At 34.8% G+C, this 23,906-nt stretch overlaps 2 protein-coding genes across 10 annotated transcripts in view; one reads left to right on the top strand and one right to left on the bottom strand.

The window, feature by feature from the left end:
- The first annotated feature begins 1,980 nt into the window (after window positions 1-1,980).
- LOC129801980 (uncharacterized) lies at window positions 1,981-12,557 on the top strand. Its single transcript, XM_055847503.1, has 4 exons — window positions 1,981-2,130; window positions 4,819-5,823; window positions 6,087-7,120; window positions 10,033-12,557. The coding sequence occupies exons 1-4, from the start codon at window positions 2,125-2,127 to the stop codon at window positions 12,086-12,088; spliced, it is 4,101 nt and encodes a 1,366-aa protein (XP_055703478.1). The 5' UTR covers window positions 1,981-2,124; the 3' UTR covers window positions 12,089-12,557.
- A 7,796-nt stretch (window positions 12,558-20,353) lies between these two features.
- Window positions 20,354-23,906, bottom strand: part of LOC129801977 (homeotic protein female sterile-like) — a 58,444-nt gene continuing 54,891 nt past the window's right edge. For all 9 annotated transcript variants that reach the window (XM_055847497.1, XM_055847499.1, XM_055847498.1 and 6 more), the window contains exon 14: window positions 20,354-22,290. In XM_055847497.1, coding sequence (XP_055703472.1) covers window positions 22,225-22,290 — 66 coding nt within the window. In that variant the 3' untranslated portion in view covers window positions 20,354-22,224. The remainder of the gene's footprint in view (window positions 22,291-23,906) is intronic.

Genomic DNA, 23,906 nt, shown 5'->3' with positions numbered 1-23,906 from the left:
TGCACTTGTGGAATAAATAAAATTTGTATTTAGTCAATTAATATTTCATTTTATATTATTTTTGTATAAAAATGAGGCATGGCGAGAAGTGGTAATATTCTGGAATTGATTTTACCACCTGTCGCCATATCTTTTCAATAGGCGACGCTAACTTCACTTCGTACATTCTCAGTTGTCAAATCTGCATTGTTTACTTTCTGCAAAAGCCCCATAATTTGATTTCTCAAATAAAAGTGAAGAAAAATCATTTAAAGAGAGTAATAATAAAGTGATCACAAGGAAAGAGAAATGGTGAATGTATTCTTTTCATAGCATTGCCTAAAATAACCGAGTGTGGTTCTTTTCAAGTGGGTGGCGAGAAGTGGTTACAAATTTTACAAAACTGGCGAAAAGTGGTAAAAAGTGGCGACGAAATGGTTATTTTTGCATTATTAATAAAAATCAGTTTTTTAAGTAGTCCAGCGTTATGTTCTAGGATTATTGTTTTCACGTATCTAGAGCCAATATCTAAGTAACTTTGTGTCAAATTTGACTTATCTTGTAACAAGGATTCAAAAGTTATGATTAAATGAATTTAATTTTTTTCCTAAACATGGCGATAGCCGGTTATTCCACCCTACAATTGATTTTTTTATTTCTTTTAGTCAATTTTCTGGAATTATTATTTTTGCCTAATTGAATTCTGCAAACAATATAAGGATCGCACTAAGTTGCTGATTTAATCAGTTGTCTATGAGAACAAATCTCATGAAAATCATAAAAATTATGTGTTTAGTAAAGTTCTTAGTTTTCGAAATTTCAATAATCTCTATTGGTAATAAACATGCGAAAATTTTGTATTTTTATGAAATATTTAGTAGGATCCCACCCATCTGCCAATAAATGTTACAAAATACCTTTTTAAGTACATAATTTCATGGAGCGAGGAATAGAACGAGTGCTCTACAACTTGATCCAGAGAGTTTACAAATCCCAATATCTGAGACTAGAGAGGTTAATATCAGATTTTAAAGTCACTAGTGTCTTCACACCTCTAAAATTTTTATTTATTTATGTCAAAATCTAATATTTTTGTCTAATTTTTGAACCTTGTAATTCAGGCTTCCCCCTTAAGAAAAAATAAATAAATTCATTTTTAAAATGCATTTACTGATCAACCAACCCCTCAATTTTCAGATCATGTTATGTTGTGACTTAAAAGATCCTTACATTCACCTTTAAAATTTAAGAAAATCTAACGAGCTTTGAGTACATTTTAGTATAATAAATTTGAAGTGTTTCGCTTTCTGTCAAAGAATTAAAAAAAAAAATTTACGTATTAATAAAACTTCTTTTTGTTTTAGAACAGAAATTGACCTACAGGCTGATTTAAAAATTTAAAGTTTAATGACTGGACTTAGAATTTAACAAACAAAAATATTTTACCTTTTTAACTTATGATTACAATAAAATTTTTTAGCAATTTTAGTGCTTTTAGTTTTTCTAGAATTTTAGGAAAGAAAACTAAAAAAATATATCAATAATGCAAGATGATCGAAAATTCAAATAATAACAAGGGGTGAGTCATATTGAAAAACCCATGTCAATTGCCTGAAAAATAATTTGGGATATTCAAGAAATGCAAAAAAATGGTTCGCAAAACTTAAGAAACCTTAAAATTGTTTCACGAAACCCGAGAAATACAATTTTTTTACGAAACCCTAGAATCCATCCTTGTGAGTAAAAATGGGAAAAACTCACGCCTTATAAAAATACAAAAATTATCCAAAAAAATATGTTTTAAGGACTACAATAAAATATTTCACAATATGATGAAATTCGCTTATGGTTATTGTTGTTGTTACAAACACAGACTCTTGCTTAAAGTAAATGATAAGAATATGAAACACAATTACGCGTTCTCAGAAGTGATAAAAAAAACATTATACTTATCTCTTTGAAGATTTTTATAAAAAGCAAGCATTCGTGCGCGAATTTCTCAGTGTACAGGAGAATTTATTCGGAGTAAAAGAACATATTGGAAATTGTTCAGTGACAACATAACCATTTAATCTAATAATTTTGATTCTATATCCAGATATTAACAAATACGGATATCAAGATCTTACAGATACATTATAAGCAATGGCGGTAAGAATAAATAAATTGAAAAGTTTCAAATAATTGCCGAGTGATTGCCGAGTTTTGGAAGTAAATTTTAACGATTTTACAAAACTTTCCGGGAGTTTTTTGTCATTTATCAGTGCTGTAAAATGCTCGACTTAATCTTTGATACGATTGTTTGTTTCATTCTTCGCGATATTAAAAGTATATCGAAGAGAAAAACGTGAAAAGAAAAATAAATTAGACAGAATTTACAATAAAATTCAAAGGTTCTTTAGACTAATAGTCTCCAAATAGTCTTTAGACTATTTGGATAAAAGTTAATTTGTTTGAGAAATTTTCGAAATTTCTACATGAATAGGTGGATTAATATTAAATGGAATTTTTGAAAGTTCTTGTTTAATCAAACTAACGAAGATATTTGAGATAAGATTTTAGACTCTTAAGGCCTCTACACATTGGGAGCAATTTTCGTCAATTGAATTTCGTATAAAAATTATTTATCGGTTATGAATCGGGACCTATCCGATTGGATTGGTTCAAGCTTGTCAGAAATTTCAAGACCTTTCCAACGAGCCCAACCCCAGACATGATACCGTTCGATTATGGAGTGCGCTCTCTAGAGACCCGTTTTGACCTTAGATCTTAAAAATCGTTATTAGGAATGATTCAACGGGTTCACCGGTATTTTTGTATATAGGGGAAACTGTGGCACCACCAAACACGGGGTACCACCAAACACTAATTTTTATTTCTAAACTACTTGGACTATCTCGACCATTTCTTCAATGGACAAGCATCCCTATAGTGCCTATAAATTCCTATAGGCCTTGTCCTCAGAAGTCGAATATCTGATTAAAAAAACGCAGTGTTTGGTGGTACCCCGTGTTTGGTGGTGCCCCAGTTTCCCCTAGATGAAATGTCCGAATAGGCATCCTCTAAAACATATCCGAAAGTTTTCGAGCAATCCCAAAAAAAACATGGTTTTGGAGATATGGAGGGGAGTGAGAGATGGTTGAAAATGAGGAATATGTTAACTCTTTCCGGACCGCAGCATATGCTTCAAGCCAATTTCATAATTTTTTAATCAAAAATATCTAAACTCAGGAATTAATTGAGGTCCTACAAAAAATATCTTACATTTGGACATCCTCATAGTTTTTAATCATCGACAAGAATAGGATTTTTATCAGTTCTGAATAATTAAAAAAAAACATTGTTTTTAACAGAATATTCATATGCTGCTTTGGGTACTCAGAGTCCTAAAAGAGACGAAAGAGTTAACGGTCAACTTATCGAAGCGTCCCCTGAAGGTCCCAAGTCTTTGTCTTTAATCATTTGGCCTCTAAGAACTCGTCAGTTAGATCAGCCATTGTCGTAATTTCCTCATCAGCAGTTCTTGTATAGTGTGTGTATTACGACAATATTGCTGATCCAACTGACGAACTGTTAACAGCCGACTGGACGGTAGGACAGACTCGTAACTTCATATTTCAAAAAATCTACTAAAATATGATTTCTAGGGTTAAGGAGTCGAAATATACCTCAAAATCCAGAGATTATATACACCGCTCTCTCTGTGGAGTTCAAGTATTTAAATATTTTAAATTTTTATAGAGGCCACAACAATTTCTTTTTATGTTATCATTATTTCAAGATAAAAATAAGAAGTTTCTACTTTTATACTGCTTTAACCCTTTAAGGACGATTGGAACACCGGTGTCCCATAAAGAAAATAATTTTTCCTGACTACCTAAAGTTATTTTTTTTTCTTATGTCTGTGTATAATTGTAAAGTAGTAAATATTTAAGCTCAAAAATGGCGAATTTTTAAATTCTCAATTTCATAATTGATTTTATTTATTTTTTTACTTCCAATTTTTTTTAAGCATAAACCCTTTAGCAATAAAAACTACAATACTCACGTAATATTTTTCATTAAAGCGAAAAATATTATTCATTGGTATTGTCATAAAAATTACTTAAATTTTTGGGATATTTTTGCCCCTATCGTTCATAGAAGCACAAAAGACACCGAATCAGACTCTGTAGGACTTTTCACGGTTAGATGTAAGACTTATCATTGAATATATTTCTCAGTTTAATTTTAATTGTTGATTTTCAGTCCGTAAAAAGTGTCTCGTCGTTAAAGGGTTATTGTGTTATCACACTTGCACAATAAAATTTTAATATGATTCACATTAATTGTCGCTGGTGAGAGTCCAAATGTGTAATTTGTGTGTTTGAATCATTTTATATTCAAAATTTGATCTATTTGTTGATAAAAAGGTAAACTTGGCCCGCAAAATTTGATATAAATTGATTTATAGCATTAATGCGAAAAATTAATTCGATTTTCTCTTTAATTTTTTAATGTGAAAAATATTTATGCTTTAGGTAAATTTAAACTTATTTTTGCAGGACAAGTCCACTTCTTTATCAATAAATAGAAAAACCCCAAATATTAAGTGACTTAAAGACACAAATAACATATTTGGACACTTACAAGCGACAATTAATGTGAATCACATTAAAATTTTAATGTGAAAGTGTGATAACGCCGTAAACTGTCAGGATTAGGTGTTGTAATTGTATTTCACATCCTATCAGAAATGTCCTAAGATTATTATATTACGGTTTCATTTAAAAATTTCACACAATCTATGAATTGTTTTAAATCACGAAATTTCTAAAATTCTAATTTTGCTTTTTCTAGGACTCAACTACAGCTTCAGATAATTCAGAATTTGAAAAAGATCCAGTTGATTCTCTATTAGAATCTGATGGTCCGCATAGTACGAACATCACAGCTGATCATGGTCATGGCTATCAAAGAGAACTATTCTTGTATTTTTGCCTAACATTTTACAACTCTAAGTACACTGACTGGAGGATTGGTTTTGAAGTAAGCGACTCCAAAAAATTTGACGATATTGTTATAGAGTTTGAAAACCAAGAGCAGAAGTATTCATACCTTATGCAAGCCAAACATGATTCGACTGATAAGAAATACGTGTCTGTCGAACATTTACTTTCTAAACCAAGCAAAAAGAGTGCAAGAACTAATCGGGGAGAAAGCAGCCCTACAGAAATACTGCCAGGGGGTGGTAATCAACAGAAGAGCAATTTCAATATAAGTCAATATTGCGAAGCAGTAACCAGCACAAGATGGTCAGAGAATCGTATTAGAAAATTCATGATACTAACAAATCAGGACCTAAGACTTACAGTGCCTACACCTATATCACACGATAACATTCCCAAAACAGTTCAGGAAACGGATATAGTCTTCTGGGACATCTTTCAAGAGATAAAGAATAATTATGGTTCTATGAATGCAACAAAGTTTCCCGAAGCATTTAAATTGGATGATGGAAAAATTATTAGTGACAAATATTTCTTAGACAATTTCGTCTTCGTATCAAACCTTCCTAACTACCCGGGTTTGACTTCTCAAAATAATTTAATTATGGAGGAAAAGTGTAAAGGATTCAAGGTCAAACAATTTAATACAGTTCGAGACAATGTTTTAAAATTTTTGGAAGTGGCACAAAATTCTCAAGGAAAAAATGTGAGGAGTGCAATGACACAGAATGAGTTATTGAAGATCATAAGGAACTCTATATTGGAATATGATTTTCCAGCATTTTCTAGAGAGTTTGTCCATCAATTTCCAGAATGGTTGAACTTCTCAGGAGATGCATTTAAAGCATTCGATATGGTAATTACTTTTTTTTATTTAACAATTTGTTAAGATTAAGACCTAGAGATCGGTTTTTTTTTTGCATTAGTATCCTCTACATCCAGTCCATTGAATTGGGCCCATTACATTATTTCACATTATATTATTATTTGGTATAAGACATCTCATTTCTTGACCTTCCATCTGCTAGTACATTTTTTCTTTTTAAATTTCTTCCTTTGAAGTTAGAAATATTTATTTATAAAACATAATTTTCAAAATCTTTTCATTTCTCAAAATAGGAAAAGACTCTGTATTTCTGCAAAGGAAACGCTAAACTCTTGGCTTATATGCTTTACAAAAAGTTTTCTGAGCAGGATAAGAAGTCAGGCAGTGTACCAATATTCTGCATTCCATTCTCAAGACTCACGGACTTTTACAAAGAGTCCCTGAAAGTGTTTCAACAAAAAGTCGTGGTCTATGTTGATCATTGGAATCCTGAAGTAAACCTAAGCGAATACAGCAATGCTATATTCGTTTTTCAAGTAGAAGAAAACAATCCAGAAAAGTTCTCTGAATGCCAGATATGTTCTTTTAATGACCTCACCCAGGAAGCCAAGGAAGTATTTCGGAGATTGAACATACAGTATCAGGGATGCAATGTTCAGATTTCAAAGATAGAACACTTTGATGTTTTAACAGAAATTTTGCAAGCAATGTTCGATAGGGACCACATTGAGTTTGGGACAATGTTACCACTGAACAATATACCAAAATACTACATAGATCGCTCATTTACTACTTATGAAAGCAATGGTAGTAAGATGACGGTTCAGGAAGATGTAATTTATGAGGAAGGCATCAATATCGTCATTGAAGGACTTGCTGGAGTTGGAAAGTCTTCAGCTATGCTAAATATCGCTGCAAAGATAAAGAAAACTCATCCTGAATTCTTTGTAAAGTTTATCGATCTCAAAGTGCACAGTAAAGTTTTCAAAAAGACGATAAAGGCTATACAGAAAAAGAAGATACAGGAGGAACAGTATGGTGATAACATGATTGAGGATGCTTGGAATTTTGTTATGCAACATCTTCTGGAATTCAATCAGCAGACGAAGAAGTCGAAACTTGAGAAAATGGAGGAAATGCTAATTGACGGTTATCTTAGGGAATACCCACCTAAAATTGTAATATTTCTTGATGGTTTCGACGAAATTTCACCCCTATACAGCAACCTGGTCATTGATATAGTTAAAGGATTACAGAAAATAAATATACAGATGTTCGTTTCAACGCAAACCCATTTGATTCATTTAATTGAGGAATTGGAATTTGAGTAAGCATTCTTTTAATATTTAAACTACAATTTTTCTTACGAATTTAAGTACTTATTTAAAACCTACAATACCTACTAACTCTCTGTTATCCGGACGATTGGGCGTGAAAATGACAGATTAAAACCTAAGTGAAAGATGTCTTGTATTATGATGCTATCCCAATGAAAAATGTAGAGTATGGCGGCATTACTTGTGATCTGACTTTACTTATGGCCTCATCGCAATTTTTATCAGAAAATTATTCCGAAAACCAATAAGTGTGATTTGTTATCATAAGACATCAAATATTTTTATTTTGAATTTTTCTAAATCATTTTGTGTCAATGTAATGTTTCTTGCGAGGAAGCCATAAGTAAAGACAGAGTGCTTCTGCATTGTCCACTTTACTTTGTATTGATTTCTGTCCTGACAACACAAAGTCGATAATCGACTTTTTTATGTTGCCTCCTTTCACAACTGTTTGTTCGTTTTGGAACACGACAAGGAATGGTAAAAACAGTAGAGACAGGAATCATTACAAAGAAAAGTCGATAATGCAGAAGCACTTGAGAACAGTCATATGCAAAAAAAAAGACATTTAAGAAAAATATTTCTGTTTTCATATTTTTTTTTCGAATAGCACCATGTGTGACAGTTTGAAGTGTTTGACAGTTGTCATCCTAATATCGGGAAGATCGTAAAGCCGAACACTTGAACGAAGAATTAAAAATAGACACACCAAATACTTGGTGTCTTTTAGTCAAAGCCTGTAGGGTCAACCATACATAATTTAATTGATTTAATTCAATTGATTGGCCATCATGAGTATTTATTTTTATAATGTTTTCTATTTGTGAAAATTATCTTAATCGGAATTTTCCTTAATACTTTGCCCATTGCGTTGTTGAAAATTTGCAGACATACTTGCATTGTTTGTTCTTTTTAGCGATGACTCATGAGAACCGTAAGAAAGTACTCCGAACTCAGACCGGCTAACATATCGTCGATTCCATCAACCCTTCTCGTTTCAACATATTTTTTTATTAAACATTTAATGCAAGAGCGGACCATTTGTATCACCATTTGCACCAAATGAAAATATAATAATTGATATGCATATATGAAATCGGTCGATGCAACCTATAACAGTGTTAGTTTCAATTGTTAAAATATCGACTTGACAGATTCGACTGAAGAAAGTGTCCAGATACCCACTGTCCCAAGATTCGTAATGTGTTTTGTTCATAAAGTGTCCTGTTTTTTTATATTGCGCAATCACATTTATTCAGAAACATACAAAAAAATTTAGTCATTATAAAGCTTGGGACTGTGTAAAGCATGGGCACTTTCCCATATATCCTTGCCGATTTATTATTGCACGAGCACTTTTACTTGAACCTGCCACCATGGTAATGACTCTCGCTGTCGACCCATCGTAGAGTTATCCAATGCGTCGACTTCGTCTTTACATTTACATTTACATACAAGGTTTATTACAGAATAAACCTTTAGTGGCTTTCAAGGTTGAGTGCTCTTTATGCTTACGAAACTAATGAACAGCCTATTGAAAAGTAATTTCTTAACGACATTTTACCTCTCGATACTGCACATTTCTTTCATAATTACATAGGATTCGGAATCATGCGCAAGTTAATTTTACGTTAATATACGTTAATACGTTAACAAGTTAATTATACGTTAATTAGGATAAGCTGAGAAACGGCTTAACATTATTATAATCAAAATAATGATTAGACTAAATTCTTGTTCCCTACTAAGTAAGCCGTTTCTCAGCTTAAGCCAAGAGACGGATTAGTCAGAAACTGATGGAAATGTCATCTGATCATTATTTTGATTATAATTATTACATTAAGTCATCTCTCGGTTTAAGTCGAAAGTGTGTCTAGCTAGGGCACTACACGGCATCAAAACTCCACCGTAAAAGTCTTATGTATATAGTACACTATTTCGTTTTTTGATTACTCATGTTTCATATGAATATGAAGACTAACAGGATCATAGTCCTATACATTAGCTTTGTCTTTATATTCAAGTTTCTGGGCTGCGAAAATCTTAAAATACTGAAACGTTTTGTTGGCTTTAAGATCAGGCTACTGTCAAGTTGTATTGACTGCCATGTTTGACTTTTCTTATGACCAGTTTTATGCCCTAGACACACTTACGACTAAAGTCCAGAGACGACTAAGCTATTTCATAGCCAAATCAGTTCCTGACACACTACAAACGAGGATTAGCATTCACTAGTATCCACAAAACATAACTTTCGTGGGTTTTTATGCAGATATTTCTACTGAAATGCACTAATACTCCTCTGAAAATGAAACTATTTGTAATATCATGTCTCAGTACACGTGCAATAATTATTGTTAATTACAACTATTTGTGAGGTGGAAGCTAACCCGCGACTTAAGCCAATTTAGGCGATTCTACTGATTAATTCTTGTTGTTATACTTGAATTGTGAAGTAAATTTAAAAGTAGTTTCATTTTCAAACGACTGCTAGTGCATTTCAGTATAGAAATATCTGCATAAAACTCACGAAAGTTATGTTTTGTAAATGCCAGAAAATGTTAAGCCTTATTTGTAGTGTGTCAGGAACTGACTTGGCTATGAACGAGCTTAGTCGTCTCTGGACTTTTGTCGGAAGTGCGTCCAGCACATTATGCCCTAGACACACTTACGACTTAAGCCGAGAGACGACATAGTAGAAAATTATGAAAATGAAGTTTAAACATTATGTCGAGTATAATTACACTTAAGCCGTCTCTCGGCTAATCCTCAGGTCTGTCAAGACCCTTAGGCTGTGTGGATTTCAAGTGACGTCCGACTCCTCAAATAAAACTTATACTTAACGAGAAGAAGAAAAGGACTAGTTTTACTTAGAATATCTTTATATATATTTTTTCAACAGTAAAATTTACACTCTGGAGCCCTACGATAAGAATATGCAACGTAAGTTCTTGCGTGATTACTGGGGGCACTATCTTGAAAGTATGATTGAAAAAGGAGAAGTCCAGAGAGATGCTATCGAACCACAAAACGTTGCGTCTTACACCAAGAAGTTCTTCAAAATGTGCAATAAATCCAAAGTAACAGACATCACACCAAGCATTCCTTTAATGCTGAACATTCTTGCTGATATATACCGTAACGAATGCATGGAATTCTGCAAGAAAACCAAAGAAACTTTCCCTAAGGAAATCCTGGAAGTGGACGTCTTAATGGTGTACGAAGAGATATTTCAGCTCAACTTCAAGAAATTCTATAAAAAGAGTCAAGTAGTTGCTGCTAATGCTTTTACGGCTTTGAATAAAGAAAAAGAGGAAAAAGCTGTTCGTCAAGCTCACATGAAGATTGCTGCTAAAGATCTCCTTAGTGATTTTTGGTATTTAGAGAAAAGTCCAGACATTGAAAAGAATCAGTTTGAAATCTACGGTAGAGGTTTCATCACAGGAAACAAAGTTAATGAATATATCTTTATTTATCCGTCATTTAAAGAATTTTTCGCTGCGGATTGGTTCACAAGAAAGGTGTTTCCAGAGGATACGAGTAAATTAATTGATTTTGAACTTCTCAAGTGTTTGCTGCAAGTGCAACCGAACCAAGGCTATACAAAGGATGGAGAGACAATAAAGAACAAAGACCAACAGACAGAAAAAGTACAGAAAGTTCACAGAGGACTTACAAGTTTCGTTTATAGATTTATGTTGAAAAAGCTTAAGGATGTAGAAACCAAAATCAACAAGAAATGTCATGAAGAAGAGATAAAACAAATATCAGAGTTTATTTTAAGTTTCTTCCATCATGCTTGGTTCAACAGAGAAGACGAATTACTGAAGATAACATTCGACATGGCTAAAACTTTCTGTTCTGACCAAGAAGTTAAGGAGATCTGCAAAGATAAAAAGTTATTGGAAAAAGTTCCTTTTACATCTTCAAAGCAGCTTGATCTTTCTCTCCAAGTTTACGACTACTATTTCGGCACTGAAGTGACTAATGCCATTATTAAAGAACGCAATAAGGAACAAATAATATTAAGTATTATAAAAAATGAAAACCTCAAATTATTTGAGAAATACTCTCAAATATTAATAGACCGAGGCATTATTTCAAACGAGGATTATGTTATCAAAGCTTTCGAACATTTCCGAAATTACATGACGAAGAAAAAAGTGTCTGATTGGAAGTTTGCCAGAAACATGTTGGTGTGGTTTTACGATAATCGTAATGAGACAGAGGAAAATATTCTCAACGAAATGGATAAAATTCTTAACCAAGAGATATTCAAAGAACGTCACTTTTTGGGGCATTCCCTAGCTGCCTTCTGGGATTGGCAAGAACACAGTGACAACTTTCTGCATGCAATGTTAAATCGAATTGAAAAATCAAAAAATTATTATAGATTTCTCCATGCACTAAATTCCATCACAAGAGAGGACATTTTGGAAAAAACAATTGCACTTATGCGTCAAAATGGTTGCCATTTTGTCTGCTCTGACAAAAAATCTGTCTTATGTCACGCCTTCGAAGAAAATCAGCCTTACTTAGTCAAGACTTTGTTAAAATTGCTCACAGAGGATGAAGTCTTAGCGCAAATTGACGATAAAGTCTGCGGGGGGAACTCCATAACCAAACAATGCACAAAGGAAAATCTCATTTGCGAGATTTTAATCAGATACATATTAGAGAGTTTCGGGTATGACAAAATACAGAAATTTTACACACCAATCCAAGATGGACAAGTAGAAAACTCCATTAGAAGCAACATTATGTTTCTAAATACTGTATGTGGAAAAAAAATCGATGAAGATATGCAAGATAATATTTTGGAGAGCTTTGTAAAACATCTCTGTGATGACGTTTTAGAATGTGAAAGACGAACAGGAAAGCCGGGAAATCTTATAACTCTTGCAGAAGAGGTTAAATTTGAAAAAATTAAAAATATTATTGCTAAATACGAAAAGTAGAACCTTCGACTTTTAGATTTAAAAACAAAATACTTTAGATTTTTAGCTAAACTTTCCCTTATTTTTAAAATAGGTTTACTGATTGTGCTGTATTAAGACTAAACAACCTAAACAAGATAAGGTCCTTGACAGACCTGAGGATTAGCCGAGAAACGGCTTAGCGTAATTATATTAGAAATAATGGTCAAACTACATTTCCGTCATTTTCCACTAAGTCGTCTCTCGGCTTAAGTCGTAAGTGTGTCTAGGGCATAAAAGACTAATAAAAAATAAAGCTAAAAATCATAATTGTAACAGTATAGTGCTCATTTCGAGTGCAAAAAAGCTTTGAAAAACTATTGTAAATATTTTTAAAAATTATGTTTTTGATTTCATCACATTTTATGGTTAGTTACTTTTTCTAATTTAAGGTTTAATTGGCTTCTGATTTTTTCTAGTATATTGTCGATTAAAATAATAAAACCTCCAACTTTGACTTTTTTCTTTTGTACATTTTCTGTCACAACAAACTAGCATATGACTGTCAAAATCTCTTGTGTGATTCGCATGTGACTCTGCGTTGTCTATCAGTATTTTATAGTTATTTCTTAATAATTTTGAGGAATACATTAACACTGTGCTTCTGAGAGTTTTCTGCATTGACCTGTATAGAAATTTGCGCATAGTAGTGGATATATTTTTCAAAAATTGGTTATTCATTTGATCTTCTGTGGTGCCTGCTAGAAGTGAGGTTAAGCAGTGGAAGAGACTTGTCATTATTACAGCGAGGGAAGTTTCCAGTGGGGGTGTTGATTCGCTTAACCCCCACTTAACTGGTAATTTCCTGAACATATTTTAAAAAGAGAGCTCTGTTTTGCTGGTGCATTCTTTTGTCCTCCAGTGGATACCCGGCCTTCTTGACACCTTGGATAAGCTTCTGTGTTGGCGGCTGAATGATAGACGGACTTTATTCATATATGTGAGCTAATAGTCATCATTAATTGGTGTCTCGGCTATCACTGATTTTCTGCATGATCTGACCGCTGCGGGAGTGACTGAGAGGGAGTCATCGGCTCCACAAAAGAACGTTCACTATTGGCTATTAATTGTCACTAGTTCTGCAAGAGCACGGGGTTGCTGGCGACTTTTTTTCGTTCTCCAGCGAATTTTTTTTTTTTTTGACTGCTCCGACGCTTTGAGTGAGCTGCTGTAGAGTCATTGAGAGAAGGTGGTTTCTGGTTTTGGGCGCCAATAGGCATCATTAACTGTCACTGACTCTGCGAATGGAATTTCCAGTGGGGGTGTGGATTCGTTTGGCCCCCGCTTAACTGGTAATTTCCGGAAAATTTTTAAAAAGTGCTCGATTTGCTGGTTTTGGTTTTTGTTCCCCAGCTTGTCTTGTGGTTGCGATCTCCTGGTCATGCCTGCTGAACAGTGTGGTTTGTGTGCATCTGTCATCGACCGCCGGCACGGTTCAGGAGTCTCCTGCGCTGGTTCCTGCGGGAGGTGGTACCACGTTCAGTGCACCGATCCTCCGCTTTCTCCGGGTTCGGAAAAACCGGTGCTGTTTGGTACTGCGTCTTGGCATTGCAAGCTTTGCATGGAGAACAGCAGTGGTGGCTCTTCTGCAGTGCAGAATGGGTCCGGGGGTTCCTCGCTGGTCGACGCCGGGTCTGATAATGTGACACTAGGCTCTCTGATTTCCCGCCTAAATAGTGTTGAGAGTCTGTGCATGGGTTTGATTGAGGAGAATAAAAATCTTCGCTTGCAGGCGGCGGAATGCATTGAACTTAAAGCAAGAATCCGAGCCATTGAGTTCCGGCTTGACTCGGTGGGCTCTTGGTCGATGATGACACCAGGGCCCTCTCTTCATCCTCCTTATGCTGAAAATAGACTAGAATCGACTATGCTGATCGAGCGTGAGTCTCTTGGCGGGAATCAGTGTCTTGCTGGGGTGAAAAGTGTGCCTGTGCCTGCCCCACCTACAATTAGTCGTCCAGTGTCTGGAACAGGTACTTCTGGTTCTGGGAATGATGCTGTAGCTACATTTTCGCGCCGAAGTTTGGATAATACTGCTGTATCACGGTTGAGGTGTGTTGGGGGTGATGTGGTGCCTCCTCTGTCAGGACGTGATGCGAATGATGCTGTGGATCCACAATTGAATGGTATTTTGGAGGATGTTGGGCCGGCTCATGGGGGACGTGGGCGTAGGCCTGTGGTTTTGGGTCGAGCCAAGCTTGCTAATGGATTACCAACTGTGCAGAAATTCCGTTGGCTATTTCTGGCGCGACTTTCTCGGCAAGTTACTGAGGAGCAATTGAGCTTGACCTTGTCAAAAAGACTTACGTCAAAAAGACTCCCTAAATGCATTTGCCTAACAAAAAATGCGCCTGTTACCAGAAAGGGTGCTTCATTCCGTGTCGAGCTTACGGATCCTGAGTTTCAGGAGGCCTCTTCTGCGGATTTTTGGGAGGAGGGCATTCTAGTGAAGCCTTTCTTTTTTTACCCAAAACGAAAACCAGCGCCAACCGACGACCCGGGCTCCTTTCCCCGCGAGTGTGATACGGGTGCACGATCGGACCTTGCTACCGAGTACTGCGACTAGCGTTCCCCAATCTACTCTGAATGAGACTAATGTATCCATGACTTTATATTGTGGGTCATCCCTGTCTAATTCCTTAAATCATAGTTTGTCCAATAATAATCTTCTTAACGTTAATTTTAATGATACTTCTGCGGTTTCTCAGGTTCGGCTTGATAGTGTGGCCGACGTACATTCCAATTCACTCTCTATAGCCCAGAATCACCTTATAACTAATCCGCGTCTTTCTTCAATTATTGCTCATATAAATGCGCGCAGCATTAGGCGCCATATTGATGAGATTCGTGCTCTTCTAAGAAAATCCTCCATTTCGGTACTGTGTGTCTCCGAGACCTGGCTTGACTCCTCCGACTCCATAGAGTCGGTTGGTGCTCAGGACTTTCGACTTCTAAGAAGTGATAGATCTGGTCAAAAGAGAGGAGGTGGTGTCGGTGTTTATGTCCGAAATTGCCTCAATTCTTCTGTGCTCTGCAACGGCACTTTCGGTAGGTTGGAGTATATTGGCCTAAGTGTCAAATTCCCTGACTTAACTCTAAATATTTTCACCTGTTACTACCCACCTCCAGTAACGAGTCTTATGGATATTGAAGGTCTGTTTGATTTGGTGCTATCATACGACAACTTTATGGTTCTGGGTGATTTTAATGTTAATCTCAACGCTGAAACTTCAATAGCCAAAAAATTCCTAGAATTCCTATCTGAGCACTCTCTTCATCATGTACCTTTTAGCCCAACTCGTATGGGGTCACTTCTCGATTTAATGATTCTTCCCTCCCATGATTCACAAAGAATACTTGAATACGGCCAGGCTCCTCTTCCTGGTATATCAGACCACGACTTAATCTTTGCGTCTTATAATCTGCGATTTCCTAAACCGTCTAATAAATTTAAAATCATCTTCGATATTAAGCGCTGTGATAGCGAGGTTGCATGTTCTGCTGCTTTAGAGCTCTGTTGGGGTAATTTATACCTTGAAACTTCAGCCACCAAGAAAGTACAAGTTTTTACATCTTTTATCAACGATTTATTTGAGAGAGTAGTGCCCAAGAAGCGCTCAATTATCCCTCCCTTGTCCACTCCTTGGATTGATGACAGTGTCGTGAATCTTATTAAGCGCAGGGACTCTGCATATATTAAATGGAAGCGTTCTCGCAATCAGGTTGATTGGGCCATTTTTAGGAGATTACGAAATAGAGTTCGAAATCATATCAAGTTTCGCAAGAAACAACATTTTAATAGAAGCTTAAACCCTAAGCTTCCATCGAGAACACTTTGGTCCAATATTAAAAAGCTTGGTATGCGACCATCTGTCTCACATGGGGAGGTGAACTCTCTTTCAGCTTTTGCTCTATGCTCATTCTTTTCTTCTACATCTGCTGATTCCTTAGTCTGTCCATCGCTTCCCTCAGCGCCCTGGGAGGGTTTTAGCTTCATCTGCTTCGCACAAGCAGATGTTATTTTCGCTATTTCCCGTGTCAAGTCGGGTGCTATGGGGTGTGATGGTATTTCTCTAGATTTCATTAAGATTCTCCTCCCGGTAATCATCCCAGTGCTCACAGATCTCTTCAACCACATTATCACAACTTCCACTTTTCCGGATTCTTGGAAACGAGCACTTGTTGTTCCGATTCCCAAAACGTCGAATCCTAAATCTGTTTCTGACTTTCGGCCTATTAGTCTTCTTCCTATTCTTTCAAAAGCTTTTGAAAACCTTCTTCACGAGCAAATTTCCCAGTATTTAACCGACAATGGTCTGCTTTGTGACTTTCAGTCGGGCTTCCGAAAGGGTCACAGCACTACGTCGGCGCTTCTCAAGGTTAATCATGACATCTCTTCGGCTATCGATCGTGGTCACTTTGTGATTTTAGTTCTTCTGGACTTCACAAAGGCTTTCGATAGTCTCCCTCACAATCTTCTCTGCTATAAATTGTTTGCATACTTCAATTTCTCATCCTCAGCTATTGCCCTCATTCGATCTTACTTTACAGGAAGATCTCAAATTGTCAAATTTGGTGAAGATGTTTCACCACCTTGTTCCTTAAGTAGAGGCATTGGTCAAGGTTCCATTCTTGGCCCTCTTATGTTTTCCCTCTTTATTAATGATTTGCCTACAGTATTACATAATTGCTTATTTCATCTCTATGCAGATGACCTCCAAATTTACGTTGAGGGTGATCCTTCCAATCCTCTAAATGCTTTTAATCTCATGAATTCAAACCTCTCTAGTATTGAGCACTGGGCAACTTCAAATGGCTTGATTTTGAATCCCAAAAAGTCTCAAGCAATCATTATCTCAAAGAAATCATTATCCTCTACTTCTTATCCCTTGTTCCTTAACGGAGAGATTATCCCTTACGTTGATCAGGTCAAAAACCTTGGTATCATCTTCAATTCAACCCTCTCATGGTCTGATCATGCCACATCCATTTGCCGCAAGGTCAACTATTCTCTATATACCCTCAGACGATTCCGGGACATCACGCCTTATGATACTCGCTTGATTCTCGCGCGAGCGCTTCTTCTTCCTTTTTTTCATTACGGTGCAGAGCTTTTCTTCGCGGCGGATAGTGACACAATTCGTCGCTTAACAGTCGCTTTTAATAATTGTGTCAGGTATATTTGCGGCTTAAATCGCCGTGACCACATTACTCCTCATCGCAATGTATTTGTTGGTTGTGACCTGACTTCTCTTCTGAACATGAGAGCAGTGCTCTTTTTGTTCAACTTGTTGCTTTTTGGACGTCCTGAGTACCTATCGAATCTTCTGGTTAGGGGGGGTTCGGCAAGGGTTCGAGGACTTATAGTACCTAAATCTAACAGTGACTGCCTTTATCGCACACTGTTTGTTAAGGGCATAGTACTTCACAACTCCATTCCGTCTATTAGCCGTAACTCTGCGGATGCTATTCGGCGGCATTTTCAGGCTGAGCCTTGAGAAATTATCGCCTAAATTTTTCTTCTTTTTGTTTATTTTTCATTTTTTTCTCATTTTGATGTATTAATTTTTTTTTCTTTTTTTCACAATTGTAAGAGGGATGACCCTATTATTGTGAATTAAATAAACTATTATTATTATTATTATTATTTATATGTAAACTTCAGACTTTTTGAGTAACCTAGTACAGGGAGTTCGGCTTTCAGACAATTTCCCGGGACCGAAAACTAGCCTGCGAATTCACTCCAGTGACACATAAAATTTGCATACCTACAAGAGAAGTCTTTGGAATAAGTTACGGAAACGCCGTGATGTATGCAAAAAAAATTTCGCGCCAATTTTTCAGCCTATTTTCAACGCCAACGGTTCATAAGAAATGTATTTCAAATTTACTGCGTGAAAAAATCTGCATACATTTAGGGGTATTTTTAAAAATTATTTTATTAAATGAGCTTCCAATAGTAGGCAATTCATATCAAATTCTTTCAATCCGTTTTCACTTAAGCCGGAACTTCCTGTAGATATATCTACCACTTAGAATATAAGTTGAACGACACGATTTTTTACAAAAAAAATGTTTTATTCGCTTTTTGAATAAGGGAAAGTACTCTCCCTTCGAATGTTCATGCCTTCGAATGACGTGAATTTTCTTTTATTTTTCCAAAGAGATTTACACATTTTTATTAAATATTAGTTAGGTTTTCATCAATTATTGATAATTATGTGATAATTGTGTAGGGTAAGTGTGCCAAATTTCGGTATAGTTGCATATAAGCACTGAAGTTCTAAGTTTGAAATGCAATATTTTTATTTCATATTGATATTTTTTTGTTACTTCCTTTTCGGGAGGGTTGTGTGGAACCTTGAAGATTAGTTTATCATCTTTGTTTTCTTTAAATCACTTCCTAAAATATTGAAAAATTAATAATAATATAGATATTGCTTTGGGTAATATTCCGGCCACTGAGTGAAATACCGGCCACCTTTTTTCTGACCACCTTTTGTGACGGAACGGATAGAAAATTTCAAAACGTCAAGCGGAACGAGTTTAATATTTAGTTTAATACGTTTATATGACCCACAAGCTCTGAGATCTTCCGTGTAATTTGTCATGAAGACCTGAAGAGTAGCATCTCAAACTTACGCACAGATTCCTGTAGCAATTTGCCCTTCCTGAACTCTTCCAATGCCTTTTCCACATCATCTTTTTCATAGAAGCGATGGTTTTTTTCTTTGGACATTTTAGAACTCAGAAATTGAAAAAAAAACACAAAAAGAATAAGAAATTTAGGAATGCAAAAGATGTTGCCGGAATAGGCAACATTACCTCACTTAGAGATCGACGCCGAGAATTTTTCGGCTGCTGCGGCTAAGAAAAAAGCTCGGCGGCTCGCTCCGAGCGGCTAAAATTCGGCTGGCATCGATCTCTATACCTCACTGGAGAGACGCTCACAAAGTATATACTTTTTCACGCGAAATACAGGATCCAGTTGGGAAATTTTACCCGAAATTTAAAGACTGATTCACTATTAACATAAACAGAAACAATCTTTAATGAAAACTGATCAATTTTCATGAAATACACCGAAGGAAAACCTTCTGCACTTCACCACAAATCGTAAGACTGCTAGAAACACAATCGATCTGTCACATTTTCTGCAAGACTCTTTCCACACTGATTTTTTACAACGCAATTTAAATTCAAGTTATACCTAAAATTTAACGGTCTTTGTGTTAATACATCCTAAAATGAATAAATATTTAAAAGCTAAATGAATTCATTGACTGTTCGAAGATAACATACATAATTTTTATTAATTTATTTCCATGTCCGAAATTATACTCAAAGTGGCCGAAATTAGAAGCTGGCCGAAATTTGGACACACTTTCCCTATAAGTCTCTAGGAAAAATAAAAGAAAATTTACGTTATTCGAAGGCATGAACGTTCGAAGGGAGAGTACTTTCCCCTAGGCAATTCAAATCAAATTCTTTCAATCCGTTTTCACTTTAGCCGGAACATCCTGTAGATATATCGACCACATAGAATATAAGTTGAACGACTCGATTTTTTACAAAAAAAAGGTCCTCTACCTTCCTGTGAATATTATTGAAAGATAATTATTTTCAAAGTTATAGAGATTTTAAATCTAAAAACCCTATAATCTGCATGAAAAATCTCAGCTTCAAATCGCTCTCCTGTAAAATTTGCCTACTGCAAGTTATTCGTTTCTTATTCTGAGCGGTCTGGCCAGAAAAACTTCAATTTGAAACCACTTACCGTTTCTTCGATTTCTTAAAGTTCAAACTCGATTTAGGTGCAGTCGGATTTCACACTGAACTACAGAAGTTGACATTATTAAAAGAATAATTTTAAATTAACTTTCAAAAACAAATTGTATTACTCACTGCAATCATCTATCAACAAACACGCAATAAGGATCAAAATTAAGGTAGGAACAAGTCCATGGAATGGATACGAGATACGCCCGTGGATATCACTTAACGACAGCTGTAAACATGAAGGAATCACAATCTCAACAGGACATGTATTTCCCAAAAAAAACAAAGACGTATTTTTTGACTTTTTACCTTAAAATAGTTACTTTTTATTTTTTTGTAATTATTCTTTAAATGTTGCTGAAACTAGTAACTAGGGTTCATTTTAAAGAATAATCATCCACTGCTTTTTTTCGTTCATTTTTTTTTCAGCTCATTTGTTCTTCCAATATTGGATCACTCTATCCATCGTGATTAGTTCAAATCTCCGATTTATCAGTTTTTCTTTTTTTTTTTTTAATCTTTTTCGCATTAAAAGAAGATACGTAAAATGTGTATGAATAGGTTTCTTAGCCACACTAATGCATGCGTTTTTCTTGTCTCTTCAGTGACTTAACATCTATCATGATTAAGTGTCTATTTTATTTATTTTTTACGTTTTTTTTTTATTTTCTTTTCTCAAATATAGTTAGGTATAGAAGTTCTGCTGTTAAGAAATGTATCCAAAAAAAAAAAAAGAAATAAAACCAAAAAAGACGCGAAAAAACGAATAAGACGATTTGTATAAAGATGTGAAACGAACTAAACAAAATATTCACAATTTTTTGCTGATTTCTGCACTTTTTTTTCTTCTTCTTCATTCTTTAATTAGAAGAATATTTAGTGATTGTAATTTTCTAATTTTCAAAACTACTTACAACGTAATATTTCTAATATATTCTTCTTTATATTTTTTTTCTTGTCTAATCCTAACAAAATGTTTTGTTTTATACTTTTTTTTCTCTTTTTCTTTCCTTTTAAAGTAAAACACCCTTTTATTAATTATTACACTTGTTTTTTTGCTTTTGTTAATTCATATTTTTACATTGAATATTCAGTTGTTAATTGTAAGTTCTACACTTCAATCACTAATCTTTTTTTTTCTTTTACTTTATTTATTAAATATGTATATATTTCACTTTTTATTTTCCCACAAACTATTCCCCTTTTTTTCATCTGCTAATTTTTCCTTTTCTTGTTTTTTTTTTCTTTTAAATTAGAATACAAAAATCATTACTTTCTAGGATTTTTTCTCTCTCTTTCTTTTTTTTTTCAAAATCCTCCATTTCTGTATCATTTAACTATACGAATTTATGCTGAATTGTTTTTGCCTCACTAATCTAACAGCTATTTAAAATGTTCACTTTTTCATAATTATTATTTTAGTGGTATTTATGTCCTCCTTAGAACTTCTTTTCATTTAAATATTTTTCCACAATATTATTTTCTCAAATATTTTGGGCATTTTTTTTTAGTCATAGAAATAAAACCAAAAGAAAAGAAACACAAAGATATACTTACAGAGAAACTTCAGAGTTCTGTTTTTTTTTCTTCACCTGAAAAGATTCTAAAGGAGGTTCTGTTTTTCTTCATTTAAATACGTGTTTTGTTATATTAATTCCACCCGCTCACTATTTACACACTTAAGAAAGTAAACTATATTTTTTTTTAGTAATATTTTAAAATGTATTTTTTTCGTACATTTTACAATTTCCCCATCAAAAACCCTTAAGACCAAACTTAATAACCCGCCTCAGCCAACGCTTGATTTCTCTCACTAAAAAAAAAGAAATTTATAGGCTCTCTCTGCACATTTCACGTGTTGATTTTCTTTTTGCAAAAAAAAAATAATAATAAATTAAGAAATGAATGAAAAAAAATGGAAATGGGCGGGAGAGATATCACAACATATTTTTTCCACATATTTTTCATCTCACTTCTCTATTCGTGAGCATTTTAATATGTAAATGTTTTTCTCATCAAATTTCTCAGCTCCCCTCTTGAAAAAAACAAAAACAACTCAAACACCACTCATCTCGAGGGGATGTCTTGCCATTCTCCCCGAAAAGAACAATAAAAAAAAGTTGAAGAAACTCCGCGCCATTTGCAACTTAAAAAAAAAACATAATACTCTACACGGTAAGTGTGTTAATGTCTCTCGTGTGTTGTCAATTATTGTGTATATCCTTGTCGCGAGGAGGACACTGGGCTCCTTTTCTCTCTCTCATCATTGACTCCTTCCAGCGCACTTTCCTCCGGTGGTTCGTTCTCGAGCGTCTGCCAGCGCGGTTTTTCACCCGCCCTTAGAGACTCTCCTCGAAAGCCGCCATCAGATTGCTCTGCATATTCATATCGATTTGGCCAGCCATCTACAACAAATGAATTAATACATTGAATGCGGACTTCTGATTTACAGCCCGTCAAAAGAGACCTAAAATTCCAATGATAAATTCGCTAAATGCTCAAACTTTCGAGACTTCAAAAACTGTAGGGTGGAATCACCAGTTCTCGCCAGTGCCCCACTTCTCGCCACTTACATTGAAATCGCTATTTTCGCAATTTATGAAATAAATGAGTCGCAATTTTTTTGTATTGTTTCTGCTTCTACGCATAGAATCGAAAAATAATAATTATTCGTTTTGGATTCACGATTTTGATCACTTTCTAGAGCAATATTTTAAGCAAGTGCATCGAATCCAACATCTCTTACCAAATGTACTAAGTGTCGTCAAATTTTCGTCAGGCCAAAAATACCTATTTGGGTAAATAATTTGTCTATTGAATATTTAATTGCACTTGTGGAATACATAAAATTTGTATTTAGTCAATTAATATTTCATTTTATATTATTTTTGTATAAAAATGAGGCATGGCGAGAAGTGGTAATATTCTGGAATTGATTTTACCACCTGTCGCCATATCTTTTCAATAGGCAACGCTAACTTCACTTCGTACATTCTCAGTTGTCAAATCTGCATTGTTTACTTTCTGCAAAAGCCCCATAATTTGATTTCTCAAATAAAAGTGAAGAAAAATCATTTAAAGATAATAATAAAGTGATCACAAGGAAAGAGAAATGGTGAATGTATTCCTTTCATAGCATTGCCTAAAATAACCGAGTGTGGTTCTTTTCAAGTGGGTGGCGAGAAGTGGTTACAAATTTTACAAAACTGGCGAAAAGTGGTAAAAAGTGGCGACGAAATGGTTATTTTTGCATTATTAATAAAAATCAGTTTTTTAAGTAGTCCAGCGTTATGTTCTAGGATTATTGTTTTCACATATCTAGAGCCAATACATCTAAGTAACTTTGTGTCAAATTTGACTTATCTTGTAACAAGGATTCAAAAGTTATGATTAAATGAATTTAATTTTTTCCTAAACATGGCGATAGCCGGTTATTCCACCCTATTGTAGCTTGCACCGAATGCAGATACAAAACAAATGCAGATACGATAGAGATAGAAGCAACCGACGATTTATAAGTCTGATCCTGCTATCCTACAATTTAGAAACATTTTTATAAAATGAGTATAAAATTGTAATTTTGATGTTACAGTTTTTGGCCCAACATTTGGTTTTCTGAGTTTCTAGTCAAGATGTCATAGTTGTACCCGTTGTACCTCTTTTCTGGTTTAATAAAGTTAATTAAAATATATTTTTCACTTGGATAATAATTATCTCATTTTTTTATATAAGATGATAAACACTGAAACAGCCCTCAGGGCAGATGTAGTCACTCTTCCGTGGCGGGCTAAAACTATTTCATTTTTTCACTAATGCATGGATAATTATTAGATGAAAAAGTTCTATTGATATTCCAAGCAATATTGCTATTTGGATGAGCAATTTGTGAAATAGATTTTTTCAGGATGTTTACATCAAACATCCTGAAATTGCCGCAATTACAAGAATGTCATAAAATGTCATGTCGGCTAAAGCCTTTTTTCTTTAGGTTTAAGTGACATATTCAGCATCAGTGGGCTTC

The sequence above is a fragment of the Phlebotomus papatasi genome, chromosome 2, assembly GCF_024763615.1.
Source record: "Phlebotomus papatasi isolate M1 chromosome 2, Ppap_2.1, whole genome shotgun sequence".
Classification (NCBI taxonomy): Eukaryota; Metazoa; Arthropoda; class Insecta; order Diptera; family Psychodidae; genus Phlebotomus; species Phlebotomus papatasi.
This window is presented reverse-complemented; position numbering and strand designations above follow the sequence as displayed.